The 15,637-nt window shown below is 38.5% G+C and overlaps 2 protein-coding genes across 2 annotated transcripts in view; one reads left to right on the forward strand and one right to left on the reverse strand.

Annotated features, from left to right (window-relative positions):
- bbg (PDZ domain-containing protein big bang) overlaps positions 1–15,637 on the reverse strand; it is a 549,174-nt gene that overhangs the window by 224,480 nt on the left and 309,057 nt on the right. The window lies entirely within an intron of this gene.
- On the forward strand, positions 1,492–9,719 carry LOC140224848 (uncharacterized). Its single transcript, XM_072301663.1, has 4 exons — positions 1,492–1,627; positions 2,770–2,963; positions 3,910–4,084; positions 5,866–9,719. Exons 1-4 carry the CDS (start codon positions 1,504–1,506, stop codon positions 6,369–6,371), a joined length of 999 nt encoding a protein of 332 aa, XP_072157764.1. The 5' UTR covers positions 1,492–1,503; the 3' UTR covers positions 6,372–9,719.

A 15,637-nucleotide genomic window follows, 5' to 3' on the forward strand; every position in this document is an offset into this window, starting at 1 on the left:
TATCATCTAGAGTCCCTGCAGCTCCACAGAGTGAAGACGTGTTGGGCCATGGTGTCACAACTCTGTAATAAGATTACAGAAATCAATGCATTTTTGGTAAATTCACCTAGTATTTTTCTCATGATTGAACTAACAATTTGGAAATTAATTTTGAAGAATGTACAAAATAGATTCACCGCAATTTTATATTTGGAGCCAATTTTTAGTTTTTATTTTGTCATATTTGCTCGATTCATCCAAAAAATAAGGAAAATTATAATTGGGTTATCTAGGCAGTTATTGATTGCTCTCGTTTCCTGGTTTTCGCAGAATCATTCTTTGATGATGAAGCTCTTCCATGCGTAACATGTAAGGAGGATTTATCAGGCATTGTACCCATGGGACTGGCTCTCCGATTCTTTGACGCTTTGAAAAAAGTGAGTATTATTTGATTTTCTTAGTCAACACTAGGCTTTCTTCTATCCTAAGTGCGTAAGCCAAGAGGTTTTATGGATGATTTGCTTTTTACCTTCCTAGACTTAAGTTTCTTTTTTTTTTTTCCTTTCTTTTTTTTTCCTATCTTGTGCAAGCAGTAAGTTCTTTAAGCTTTCTCTTCTGAACTAATGTGTCACTTAGACGAAGAATCTAGGCATGAAAATGGCATGACTTTATCTTGATGCCAAAGATATAATTGAAAGTTTGAAAGTTATGTTAGGCCGAAAGAAAGGTTTACGCTCAACAGAAAACTCACATTTTTAGATCTCTTTCCTGTTTTTTTCAACCTTGCGTCGCTTTTGAGCTGGGAAATAGTCCTGACCGGACCTCGAGGAACCCATTTACAGTTTTTAGTTGCTGTTACAGCAAGAGGAAAACAATATCAAGTGGCAAGCAGGTTCTAATTGATAGTCTTACTCTTTTCAGGACAGAGATGACCCTCAGGGATCGAGATCAACCCTCGATTCTCTCAACTCTAGCTCATCTGAAGCTGTTACCACTCCCTCTCCATCTTCTTCCTCTTCTCCTGTTACTCTTTTCAACTCCACTTCCGCTGATAACCTAATTTCCCCAGATTTCCATGTGCCCATCTCTGAGTTAACTCCAGTTGTTATTGAAAACATTGTAGAGACTGAAGCCTTCGCAAATTCTCCTACGCCTACTCCTACCCTTACACCTCTTCCTGCTTCTACCCCTGATCCTCCCACTCTCTCACAGAATATTCAACAAGATCCTCCCGCCCGTCAGGAAAAAATTCTTTCAATCACAAGTAGTGCTTCATTAAATGATGCACTGAAAAAGTATGATAAGGGAAAACTGGTCCTAAAAGCCTACGAAAAAAGCCAATGCTTGGAAAAAAAATTCTCCTTGATGTTGTGCGACATAATTCTCCTCCATGAATTTGATGGCAATCCTAATACATACTTATCCACTAAACAATTTGCCTCCTTAACTAAAAGTATCACCGAACTCTTCCCCAATGAAAAAGCTGAGAGCTACTTCATTCCCAATCGAACAGTCAATGGTTCTATGGTACGTGCTAGAGGTAGATTACTGGACAAATACGAGAATCGGTTGAAAGCCTTCAGAGGTGTCGGACTCATTGGCTCAAGACGGCAAAAGACATCAGCGCAAGTTCCTCTTGAAACATCTGGTACCCTCTCAATACTTTTTTTATTTCATGTTTATTTGTATTTATTTATTCTTTTTTTATTCTTTTTATGGTACCTTATACCAATGTTCATGCTGCCACCCCCCCCCCCCCCCCGGGGGGTCCCCTATGGGTAGTACGAATGATAAGGTGAAACATTGAAGACCTGGAACTAACTAATCTGGCCTATCCCTTTTTATGTAATTCTGATTTTATTTTGTCTTCTTTTGCACTTCTGTTTGTCTGAAAATGATACTTTCGCTTCGCACTTTCGGCTTTCGGTTTTCCAGGTTTGGTTTCTTATTTTACTTTCCTTTGCTCCTACATAGTACATTAACTGATTCATCATTCCAGTGCTCCCTGAGAAAACTTTATCAATTTTATGGAGGGCATGGGTGGCATCACAGCTGTCTTGAATAACCGTGCTAAAAATAATAGAGTTTCTCCGTATTATTTATCAGGATTTTTTGCAGCTTTGTTTCAATTTCATTTTCCACCTAAACGCAGCTTCCAATTAGGGGTAGAAAGCATGTGGCATAAGGGAACTAAACATTCTGCAGAAAGAAGTGCGAAGGCTTTTAGAAAATATTATACCTGGCTTGCTAACTTTTTTAATGTTCGGTTTGAAAACTTTCTTTAAAAAATTTCAAATTTTTCAGAAATTCTTCAAATTTTTTGAAACAGTTTTTCAAGTGTTTTTCAGGTGCACAGAAAGGCTATGAATCCTTTAGATCCATTTCATAAGAGTTAAAACTCACAAGCTTTTATGAGCTGTAAGCAACATTTGTTAATTGCTATCCTCGAAGGACAAAGCCGATTAACCTTTTTCTATTTGTGGATAGACAAGTTTAAATTTTAAGTACTCAAATTACCTTCTGCTCAAAGAAAGTTTCAGTTTCTGCCATTTCAAGAAGTGAATTCAGTCGTATAATTTTCAACTGTACATTTTTTTTTTTTTTTTTTTTTTTTTTTTTTTGAGATAAGCATTTATCAGCTGTTCTAAAATTGCAGTTATTGCTCTTCACCTCTAACTTCACCAATTTAGTTTTTGTTCCTTACAAGAAACGAGAAATTATTGTTTTCACGATATAATTCCTTTTAATGTTTTCTGCAAGAGCCTAATTACTCATTTGTCTATTTTTCAGCTGTAGCGGGTCCCGAACAAGCTTCTTTAGACTGGCTTAGACTAAACCACGAGCCGTTGGACGCTGTTGAGAAACACTGGATTTTGACCCATCAATTTCGATTTAATGCTTTGCTCAACGACTCTAACACCTTAGTTCACGACTATTACGAACAATATCCGTTTCTCCGCGTTCCTGAAAATGGGATTCGACTGGTATGTAAAGCTAATTTGTAAGTTTTTATTTGATGAACCTTACAATACGGAGTCCCTTGTGTTGTCGAACCTAACCTAACCTATAACATACAGTGGTTCTCAGCAAAATTTTTTCTCAAATTTCTAAGGAAAAATCGTTTTATTTAGCAACCTTGTACCAGAGATTTAGCAAGAACACTCTGAAACCTGCCGTTGTTCATTATGCCAAACTGAAAAAAACTGCTTTCTTTGAGATTATTCCTTGGAGAAACGTGTTCTTGAAACGATGCCATCCTTTGAGTGGTGTGACTTATACTGAAATGGTTTAACAAACATCAAAAGCATTTTTATTGAGCTCTCAATAACGATATTTGATCATCTCTGACACCAAGACATCTTTCAGACTATACAGGGTATTCCAGGCCACCCATCCACTCTCTTTATCTCAAAAACCCCTTCTAAGTTTTCGTGTACCCTATCAGAATAATTCTAGCTTCCGAAAATCGGTCAAATAAGTAGCACACAGCAGTAGGTTGAAAATGCCCCCAAAATTACTGCCACCCCCCCCCCCTTCCTCAAAAAAGGGGCCTCCAAAAAATTTGTATGGGACTACATTGTTTTATTTTAATGCTCTTTCCGAATTCGGAGTCAACACATACCCCTTAGCATTTGAAAAGTGCGAGATATGAAGGGACCCCCCTCCGGAACACCTACCTTAGAGGAGGTTCTTGGGGCTGAAAATATCATCATTGAATTCCGTGAGGTCTATTTAAGTGGGTAACCTTAGTCTCAAAACTCTGTGTAAAGCCATTTTTGACGTAAAGATAGTGGAAAGGTGGTGTGAAACGCCCTCTAAAACTCTGTTATTGAGAAGCCATTTACTCACAACCTGATCGACTCGCACGTTTACCAGTCATCTTTTCCTGCTTCCATTTATGTGAGATTGATGGATCATTTATTCCTACAGATTGAACGGGACTTCAAATTACTATACCCACAAGCAGAGAATAACTTCATCGACTTCTGGGGTGAAGTCGCAGAAAAAATCTTGATTCTTGCCAAAGCAAAATATGAAAAGGAGGAAAAGTTCAGGACGCATTCATCCCAAGCACTAATCAGTGAAACTGATTTGCATGTCAAAGGTATGAAATGATTTGATGCTTTCATAGATGTTATACTTACAGGGCGTCTTTTAAAAAATGAGTCACCTGGAATATATTAGGAGTACGTAAGTACCTATTATGAAAATTGTAAAAGACAAGTTACTTTAATTGGTAGGGCGGATAAGCATAACAATCGTGCATTACTGGAAGAAAGCATGAAAACTTCAGGCATTTCATCTTTACCTATAGAAGGTTTAATTTCTCAAGTGAGCCCAAATTTCTGAGGCCATGTGGGCCGGGGGGGGGGGGCCTGATTTAGCTATGTTTTGCAGAATTTTCGTGTTGAATTCATTGTTTATAACGCCTGTTAACAATGTGAAATGTAATCAAAACTTGTGTAAACGTCTCATGTCTCAGTGTAACGTTGTGTTGTGTCTCATTTTTGTGTAAAAAATGTTTCTTACCTTTCAATAAGATTCGTGTCGTAGACTATAAATGCGGAGAAATTGATACGACCTCACTTGTCATCTCACGTGATTTTTTTTCTCATAAAAATTCACACTCCTGCCTTTCAAATTTGGCCGACATCTTTGACTGTGGGCACCAATTTTGACCAAGGGACTGTTTTGACTCCATTAATGAAATCTACAACCAAAATTACGCAGGAAATGACATATCACTTGCCTTTATAAGTAAAAATTTTAAAAAATGCACCCTCCTGCCTTTCAAATCTGGCCACCATCTTAGATTGGGACAGTGAAAACATTTTATGATACTGTTTGAGAGAACCTACTAATGACGTTTACACGAGTTTCGATTACATTTTACATTGTTAATGGCGTTCTAACAATGATTTAACACGAAAATTCGCAAAACCTAGCGAAATCAGGGTCCCCTGCCTACCCCCCCCCCCCCCCCCCCCCTGGGCCAACATGGCCTCAGAATGTTGGGCTCACTTGCGAATTGAACCTTCTATAGGTTAAGATGATATCCTGACAGTTTTCATGCTTTCTTCCAGAAATGCACGATTCTGGGAACTTCTTCCCCTAATGCGCCCTACTAAATCCATTGGAGGGGGAAACAGTTTTGGGTTTTTTTTTTCTTTTTCTTTGTTCAATTTTACTATTAGTCCTTTTTTCAACAATTCATTGTTCGATATAGGTTCTTTTGTACCCCTCTCAGAGGGCTCCAAAATATTGACCTTCTGTAAATGTTCCCCTTTTGAAATGATTAAACATGCCTATGACAGTTTTCCAAGATTTGAACTCGTGCCGGAGACATGGAGGTGGCTCGTTCTGAAAAAGTATCCTGCTTAGACCAAGCTGAGGCGAGATTAAAAATCATTTTTTTAAAGTAGTAGAAAACTGTCATTGATTTAATGATTCGGGCGTTTCAAGTTTTCTTAGAAATGTCCTGTAACAAGATTGGAATTGCTTTAAAGGGATCATGGCACTTTCAAATTGATTTTCAATTTTTTTTTTTAATGAGGTAATGTACTGGAATGGGGTTGTTTCCAGGTGTAAGATAGAGCCGGTTTTGGCATTTTTCATAAATTTCACATGGGAATCAATACTTAAAACGGATGTATATTACACCTGGAAACAACCCCATTATTCTTGCAAATATTTAGGAGTTTTGACACCTCTTTTTTCCAATTTTTTTTGTATGCTAGCGCTATAAAGATTGGTGTTGATTCAACACCCCCCCCCCCTTCTCTTGGTCCCTAATTGCGTTACATTGTTGAAGCTTGCTCCCTTGGCATAGCTGTACCATATTCTATCTTCCATGGTGTGATATAAATTTTTTCTTGATTTTTTCAGAAGCGGAAAAAAGGAAAGTACTGGCTCTGGTTCTTCTACCACTACTATTTAGTGCTCCTGGCAATGTAAACCGAAATAAACGTGGCATTGTTCCTTGGAAACCTTCAAAGCAAGATTGCGTCAATGGTTTCATTTTTAGAAGTCCTGATTCCTGCTCATATGAAGACCGGCTTTTGGAGAAAAAGAATTTTTTGGCTACAAGGAAAATAGCATTTCAGCCAATTACTGTTGCAGTTGGCACATTGGACAATTTTTCCCAGAGTTTGGTGGTAATTGATGACATTAAGTATTCATTCAAGTCAGTTTTAGAGGCTTTTGTCTTTTGCTTTAAAAGCTATTTTGCGTTAAACGCCCAGTACCCTGTCGAATGTGGTTCTAGTTATTCTTTTATTCAACAGCATGTGTTTAAGATAGATATAAAATCTAATAGTAAATCTTATAGGGCAGTAAATGATTTAATCAACAGCTTAAATTGCATTTCCGCCTCCGACTCTAGTTCAAGTTAACTTAATTTTTATTGTAATTTTATCATTAGGTATTTTGTATTTTTTTTTGCTCTAGACCATGCCTTCTTGTTACGTATGTAAGCAATTTTTTAACGTTAAAGCGCTGAAAACACATTTAAAGTTAATTCATGGTAAACAGCCTCTCACAGATAGTGTAAAGTGTAATGAGTGCAAGCAGCCATTTTCATGCATGAAATATTTGTTTAATCATTTCCCCCGTTGCTGTAGAAGAAGTGTATCTGGTGTTGAAGATTTTGCACACGCAGGCTTCTCCAATTCGTTAAATGAACCTTCCTCTAATGACATTATCGATGATCATGGTGTCCTAAGTAATGAACCTTTGGATGATGTGGAGATGTCCGACTTATCTGAAGCCTCGATTAATCCCCTATCTCAGATGAGTGAAGAAGCTGCTTTGTTCTTGGCTAAATTGTACTCTAGTGTGTCTATACCGCGGAACTTCATCCAAATAGTTGTCGATGAAGCTTCTAGCTTGTTTGATTCAACGGCACAAATAATGAAAGATAAACTCGAAATTTTACTGCCGGGGGTATCTGATAATATAGAAGTTCAAAATCTGTTAGAGAAATTGGGCAATCCTTTTAGTGCCTTAGGGACAGAGTATAAGAGGTTAAAACATTTTGAAAAGCAAGGGACTTATATTCCACCATTTGAATTTAACATAGCTGGTCAACGAACAGATCAAAAGTATGTGAAGGGAGAAGCTCTAAGAGTACCTGTGCCTGTCACGGGTCAGTTCATATCTCCCAAACGTATTTTGGAGAGACTCTTAGGTGAATCCACTTTCCTTAATGAGGTCCTGGAGTACAATAACAAACTTATCAACTCAGATCACTCTCTTCTTTCTAACTTCATTCAAGGCAGGTATTGGCGAGAAAAATTGCTTAGGCACCCAGGAAAAACCATCCTCCCGATTTTCATCTTTGTAGACGAGTTTGAAGTGACTAACCCTATCGGACCAAGTAAAACGGTCCATAAATTGGGAGGCGCTTACATGACAATGCCTTGCATCCCCCCTCACTTACGGTCAAAACTTAAGTACGTATTTGTTGTTTTACTATTCCATAGTGCAGATCGTAAGACTTTCGGCAATGAAGCAGTGTTTCGACTTTTAATAAAGGAGCTAAATGAACTAGCCACAGAAGGTATAGAATTTAAGATCAACTCATTCTCAAGAACAATTTTTTTTCATCTTGCCTTACTTCAGGGTGACAACCTTGGTCTTCACCAGTTGATTGACTTTGCCGAAGGTTTTACGGCTAATTTTCCCTGCAGAATTTGTAACATACATAGGAACAACTTGCACTCTGATTTAGAGGAAAATCCAGGCCTACTGCGAACTGTTGAGTCTTACGAGAGAGATCTGGTAACAAACGATCTTTCACAAACTGGAGTAAGATCCAATTCTATTTGGAACAAGGTATATGATTTTCATGTAACCACGTCGGTTGCTGTTGACAGCTTTCATGATTTGCTCGAAGGCATTTGCCACTATGATATGACTCTAATTCTCACAAATTTCATTTTTGAGGAAAAGTATTTTGATATGGACAAGTTTAATTTGCGCTTAGAAAGTTTTGATTTTGGGTTAATAGATAAGCGAAGTAGACCTCCCTTGCAGTCTAAATCAGATGTTGAAAAAGGTAAATTGAGTATGTCTGCGCATCAAATGTTAATCTTTTGTAAGTATTTTGGTATTATGTTTTGTGACTGTGAAATTCCAGAAGATGATCCTTTTTGGCTCTTGTATTTAAGTCTACGAAGCATCTTAGACATTGTTTTGTCTAAAAATGTCCAGGAAGAGTGCGAAATTCAACTGAAAGTGTATATTAGAGATCACCATAAATTATATTTGCAGTGTTCAAAAGCTAATTTAAAAAACAAGTTTCATCACTTAGTACACTATCCTAGGTATCTGAAGTTATTTGCCAGCTTTCTTGATATGTGGGTGATGAGACTAGAAGCTAAACATATGACATCTAAGTTAATTGCATATTCGGTCACCACCAGAAGAAATATATGTCTCACCTTGCGATTAGGCTAATGTTATTGCTTAATTGGTTCTTCATTTCCAGAACGTCCGACACGCATGGCATTCTGACTGGACCTGGAAGTTTAATTTCAGTTTCGGCCTTAGATAATTATGAGTGTGTAAAAAAATATGTTCCTGTAGAATTTAAGGAATTGTACAAGTGTTCTTGGGCAAATGTTGACTCTGTAGAATACAAGCCCAAAATGATAGTAATTTATGAATACCAGGATTTTTCTCCAGTTTTTGCCATGATTGAACAGGTTTTAGTTCATAATTACTCCTCACTTCACTTTAACTGTCGTAAAATAAGAACCTTATATCTTGACAACGATTGTGCCGGATACTGTGTAGACGTCCTTTCAGATGATTTTATTTTTATTAACCAAGAGAAACTTGTTTATGAGCAACCCTTGTGTTTGTCACGTACCTATGATAACAGACAAATGATTACATTCATGGGTTTGTAGATAGAATCTCCCTTTTGTAGAAGGTTTGTTTATTGTAAAGCTCATTGAGTTTATCAGGAAGGAAGCAACTGGCAAGAATTTGAAACTTGGAAAAAGAGGTTTTAACTTTTATTTTTCCAAGTGACTCCATGTAAAAAATTCATTTTGACCCCTTTTTTCACAAACTAGATTCTTTTTAAGGCCGAAGAATTTTTGGTACAAGAAAATGTTCAGTTTGTTGAGCTCCAAACCTTTCACAACTCAATTTTTCGCAATATTTAGGTTAGTTCCTTTCTGATAAACTCTGTTCAATTTATGCTCATTCATTAAAAGAAAAAGAGAAAAAATTTAAACTTACGCAATGTATGTAGAATTTCCTTTGTTTGAAAGGCTTGTTTTACTGTAAAGCCAAATAACCAAACATCATCTGTTCCGGTGTGCGATTGTGATATTAAATTTAATTGTTTCAATAATCATTTGGTTCACTGTGTAAATATGATCTGATAGCCTCTGAACATTCAAACCCATTTGAATGTTATGAATTTAGTATTGTAACTTATGCCCCTCGTTCCAAAAAATTATAAATTACGCAATGTATATAGAATTTCCTTTGTTTGGAAATATTTCTTACGTTTAAAGACCAAAAGCCAAATAATATCTGTTCAGGGGCTAATGCTCACCCATTCAAAGGGAAAAAATTGAAACCAAAGCAATGCCTTAGAATTTCCTTTATTAGGAAGGTTTGTTTCACTTTCAAGCCTGCGAAACATCAAAAATTGTTTACTCAGGTGTATAACTGTGGTAGTTAATTTAATTGCTTTAATAAATACTCGGTTTGTTGTATAAAAATGTTTTTTACTTTCCTCAGAGAATTCAAATAAATATAATGTTAACAACTTGCTGTTGCACAGTTTCATAAGTAAGATTTTTTTCATTAAATTGACCAGGAAATCGTTCAGCTTTTTTAATTCCTGTTTCAAAAAAATAAATAAATAAAGCTCTTAAAGTTTAACTGTATCTGATTGAATGAAATAAGAGCTTCTCTCGTACACAGACAAAATGAAAGTGCTATAAAACACTGGTTTTTGTGGCCTCAAGTGTAATAGTGTACTTATTTTGGCGCCCGTTTTCTTTCAAGCCAGTTTTAGATTCACGTTTTCCTGTTAAGAAAATAAAAAAAATAAATGAAGTCCCAAGTAATAAGTGCAGTCTGGGTAATTCATACGCAGTTCAACACAAATAATTGAGCGCTCAGTTTCATATTTTTCTTTGCAAAAAAAAAAAAAAAAAAAAAAAAAAATAGGTAAAAGAAAGGAACAAAAGTTAGCACTTAATTTTTTGTGTTTAATTGTATGAATTATGCAGATTTCCTCTGCTCCAGATCAATCCAAGGTGAGAAGCAGGAAATTAAAACAGTGAAGTACCTACAACGGGTATTATTCCCAGTGGCGGTACAGGATTATTCTTCATTTGGGCCAATGGGTAATTCCAGTGAGCGAGACAGGCGGCTGGGATTGAGGTGACCGGCCGAGATAAAAGTAACGGCGCCACTTACAGGGTAGCACCCGCTGCAGGGACGGTATGCCGTTCGCGGCGGCCGGACAAACACATAGTGGTGCCCAGACTGTGCCGCCTCGGAACGCTGGACAGTACCGGTGAATTTCACCGGTACTGTCCAGCGTTCCGATGCGGTATTCTTCTGTAGCGCCATAATCACCGGCGCGCCCGGTGACACACACGGGTGCGCCCGGTGATCCGCACCGTACATTTTTCTCCGTGTAGTCTTACTTAGTAAACACTTCTAATTCTTCTCTATAATAAATATAAAATACTAAAAGTAATGTGTAACATATACAACGCTTCGGGGGGGGGGGGGGGGGGGGTTGGACCTCAAAGCGTTTAGGGGCGTAGCCTCCTAGTTTAAAAAATACCATATATAATACCTGAAAATTAGACTCAGAATAATTTCGGTTCTTCGAAATACGACTTCTATTTCATTCTGACAACGTCGAAACTCCCTCCGGGATACTTAGCGGACCTGGTTCCTTTCTGATGTCCCTGTAAATTTGAATGCGAAGCATTATCGTGCTCAGCCTACCTTTGCGCAACTTTTTATTTCTCTATTTCTTTTGTTTTACGGCGTGCATGCGCGAGGAAAAGTGGATTGCACCGCTCAGCATAGTAGCCACATTGTTCGCGAGCGTTCCAGTCTGACATAGTGTTCAGGCGGGAAAAATCGGGATATAATTATCGCGATTTGGCAACTAGGCTTCACGGCGCACGATCGGATGACCGCTGGCGATTTGCGAAGACAAACAGCGAAATAACTGATATTGATGCATTTACTGCAAACATTGTATTCACGAATTACTTCACGCCGTGGTGAATTCGTGTTAATCTTTCATCTCTGAACTCTATATAATTATCAAGGACAAGAAACCAGATCAGCCTCATGACTCGTGAGAGATGTTTACAGGAGCGTTTAGAGATGAGCGATTTGATCAAATGGACCGTATTTTGCAAATAGGAACTATAATTTCTGGCTCAGTTTGGTTACGACGTATATACCATTAGTTTCCCTAAGAAGGTAAGTGTTTTTACGGACGAGCAAGAAATTATAGTTCCCACTTGCAAAATGTGGTCCAAATAGGAATAGACTTTTAAACCTTCCCCCTCCCAAAATGATGTCCTATTGGTTCTTCAACAAAACTAATAAATGTAGCTACAGAAAATAAAAAAAGTATCGAAGGTAGTTTTGAGATGCGGAAAAAGGAATACGTTCCGTAACACTTTGTTCCCATCAAGTCTGTAACAAAAATGACCTCGAAATACTTGAAATGATCATAGCCTTTGAGAGGCTCACTCAACTGAGGTCTTACTTTTTAAAGCTCAAGGTTAACAAAGCGCAAAGATAATAATGCTAAGCGTGCATATTATAAACTCTCCATGACAGATTCTCAGAAAAACCGCAATTGTCTATGATTAATGCAGCACCTTTGTCATTTAGATTTTTAGTCTTTCTGATTTTTACTTGTTATTGAATCAACGAAAATTATTTCTGGGAAACTAATTTTTCAACCAAGGTATACTCAAAAATTACCGGACGCGGGCTTTAAGACATAAAACCAGCCCGTATTGCACCACGGCACGTCCTTCAACTTTAAAACTGCAAATACTGTCTCCGCTAGCTACCCGTCCAATCGACTAATTTTATTCAGCAGCATTTGTATTAAAAGTTTACGTCAATAAATAGCCACCCACCTGCGGTGAATAATGCACAGACACATTTTCTGACTCGCGCGTTATTATTTGACGGACTAAGTTTGCATAAATAACCATTTTTAAAAACCTCGCCTAGGCATTTAATCTTGAAATAATCTCTTGAAAATTTACAATTCTTTGGGACGGTTTTGCGTTTAGAGGAGAGAAATCTAGAAGAGGTTAAAAATGGGAATTTCTCCTACTTCAAAATAATTGGTTAAGTTCTGTAATTGGAATACTACACGAATGAAAATTTTCTTCTAAAATATGCTGCAACGAAAGTTCTCGTTGAATAAACAAAAAATATGTTTAAATCGACAGGGTTTATCTTTGAAAAGACGCAAATACTATTTTGAAATATAATCGTTTGAAGGCCTCATTTTCTGATTTTTTTAAAATTTTCTTTCCAAAAAATTCATAAAAGTTTCAATTTCCAGAATTTTTCAAAATTCTCTCGTTATAGCTAAACAAAATATTGGGAATCAAACCAAAAAAAAGAAGTTATGAAAATCCATTTAGTTCACATAATGAGAATAGGGACTACCGACTTCCCTTAAAGTAAGTTAAAATTCAGTTATATTCGTCATTCCCTACTATGGGGACTGGGAGTTTCCCAGCAAGATTTTTCCAAGGAAGCATCGGGTGAACTTCCTACCGGACCAGCTCCCTTGGAAACTCCACTCGTGAAAGTGTTAGAATCCGGAAAGTCGGGAACTCGGCCAGCCGGGTTGGGGTTCGGGTCCCGGTCCCGGAGCCGAAGCAGGAACGAAAGTGAGATGGCGGGCCCGATTCCGGGGGACGGACGCAAAGGCGACGGCAACGGGGCTCGGACCCGAGTTATCGGCCGACACAACTGGAAGACTTTCACACGTTGTGAGGAAAATGAAATACAGCGATCCCCGCACCCGCGCGGGTAGTAATTAAAAGATAAGTCCGATCCTGGACCCCAAGTCCTGGATGTAGACGTTCGACTGACCCACCGACGGTTGCCGAGCTAGAGAAAAAATTGCATCCTTCTAAAGTCCTTTATTATCGAGGACTTAGCACCATTCACAATCTCAGAAAACTAAACTGAAAAGGGGCCACACACTGAAAAAAAAGTTACGGCCTATATGGACATACTGTCCGTTCCGGGCTCCGAGTCCGAAAGTTCCGGGTGCTGGATCCGTAGCTTCGATTGCTCCGGGTGCTACGGTTATGTGAAAATAATTAAAGAAAAAAAAAAAAAAAAAAAAAAAAAAAAACATGGCCCAGAAATCGACCCTTGAGAGTCAGAAAGTATACAGGACGTCTAGTTTTGTTTTTTGTTTTTAATTTTGGGAAATCCTAATTTTCCTGATTTTTGACCGCTAAATCCTGACTTCATATTTCTGGTCAAATCCTGACTTTTTGCGGAGAAAAATTAACCAACGGATAGTGGTTAATTAACGGAAAAGGGGACGGCCGACTTTTCTCAAATCCTGATATTACGACCGATTTTTCTTCAAAGCCTGATGAAATCGGGATTAAATCCTGATAGACCTCAAATCCTGATGGAATCGGGAAAATCAAGATGCTGGACATCCTACTATAGATATGCCTCCTAGTTCAAGATTATCTCTATTCGATCAGACAACTACTAATAATTAAATACCTACCTAAGAACAAGTAGCGAAAGCGTCTTCGATGACCTCTTGAGTCTTCTCGAAAAGTTTCAAAAAATTTCATGAACCTCCACGAAATTTCGTAATAAAATATTACGAAATTTTGCATCTGTGTGGATGAAGCGGGGGCACGCGCGAGGCGCTGGCCACCCCCGCCCGACGCGCCCTCTCGAGGCGTCGAAGCGGACTCAGCCATGCGGGAAACCTCCCGACTCTTGCGGCCTGCGGCGAGGATCGCGCATGCGCGTCGGAAGCCGAGCTTTTGCTCCGCCGCGCAAAACGGCCAAACTCCACTCTATTTGGCGCGAGACTTTAATTATACACCAAGCGCTCGGCTCTGAATGAGGTGTCGGAGCATTTCCGCCTTCGATTCAGACACAACACTCAAATTCCGTTCCACAACGATCGACCCCACTAAATTAGTTCCTGGATCGAGGGCTGGACGGCATAATATCGTGCTTAAAGCTGAGGAAATTGATGCAAAAGTTCGGATCACATTTGTTCAGGCTAAATGAGGGGCTTAGGACAAGGCGCATAAGTGCAGTTTTGGGAAAAATTGAGATATTAATGATTTCGAGTAAAACCAGTCCGGTTGCAGATTTTGTGAAAAATTAGCTCCAAAATTCCAATTTTTCAGCATCAAAGAGTCAATTTGAACTTTTTTCCCCGCCGTAAGGCTCCATGCAATTTTGAAACTTCAAACGCGTATTCCTCGAAATAGCCAAAACTGCACCTATGCAGCCTTGTCCTCCAGGCCCCTAAAATGTGCTTTTATTTTCAATACTTTTTGGTAAAAATGGTGAATTTGGTAAGAGTAGTGTGATAATTTCTCTTTTCCTTTTCGGCACAGCTGCCGAAAAATCTACCTTGCCCAAATTTCCTTGAGGTGAAACCTGCTGCGATGAAGGTTTTCACGCAATCCATCAGAGTAAGTAATGCAGACTTTGCCGGCCTGAAGAGTTTCACGGTGAAAAGCGCCAAATTTTGAAATTATTTTCACCACCAACAACATCGAAATTATGTACAGCATACAGCCCGCAAAAGGACATGAGTACAAAAATGCACGAGTCGAGTATCTTTTGATTGTATATGTAGAACAGTTTGCCACGTAGGTAATGAATTTTAGCCACTTCTTTTGTAGCCATGCGTTTAAGTCTCCGAGGAAACGCCAGGTCCAAACATACAATATACCAAAACAAATTGCGTGTCAGACAAAATTTGGCAACATTCAAATGTTCATACGGCGTATTTCCGAAGTACGGCAGCTTAGAAGAAGGTGTTTTTTCACAGGCCTGAAGCTGTATTGAAGGAGGCTCTTCGCATGATTTCATTAGCCGAAGGGCACACATTCGACTAAAACTACCAACCATAAGTTCTCGACGTCTCTGAAAAATTACAGTCGGATGGGAATTCATGAAAAAAAATATATGATAGTCTCGGTGAATTTTGTTGAATGAAACTAGCTCCGGATACTGGGAGGAGTTTCATCTGTTCAAATTAATGACGCATTATTTAGGCGAAAAATCAAGTTTCAGAAAAATGGTCCATGTTACTATTTTCATCGTCCGATGAATCGGAAGGTTCCTGGTTACCTAAAGAACCCCACTTTCGTGTTCACTGCGGAAGGTTTGAAATGAATGACGCCTTCTTCATCATCCCAAACTCTCAGTTATGACAATGCTCGTCTGAATATCCTGCGGGTGGAGTGTGATTAGGGTTTGATGACGAAACAGACCAACTAGCAGCTTGAGGAGAAGCATAATGGACAGCATAGGGTAAAAAGCGGAAGGAGGTGCTTGAAGAAGCGTACATTTTTCGGACTGAAAAATCACTTTGCATAAACGTGCCATCCTCATGAATTGC

The sequence above is a fragment of the Bemisia tabaci genome, chromosome 6, assembly GCF_918797505.1.
Source record: "Bemisia tabaci chromosome 6, PGI_BMITA_v3".
Lineage (NCBI taxonomy): Eukaryota > Metazoa > Arthropoda > Insecta > Hemiptera > Aleyrodidae > Bemisia > Bemisia tabaci.

Bases quoted from the DNA above. Each gene is read 5' to 3' on its own strand.
- LOC140224848 (XM_072301663.1), top strand. From the start codon at position 1,504: ATGGTACGTGCTAGAGGTAGATTACTGGACAAATACGAGAATCGGTTG. The intron at 2,964-3,909 runs GTATGTAAAGCT...TTATTCCTACAG, and splicing joins CTGAAAATGGGATTCGACTG to ATTGAACGGGACTTCAAATT. The intron at 4,085-5,865 runs GTATGAAATGAT...TGATTTTTTCAG, and splicing joins AACTGATTTGCATGTCAAAG to AAGCGGAAAAAAGGAAAGTA.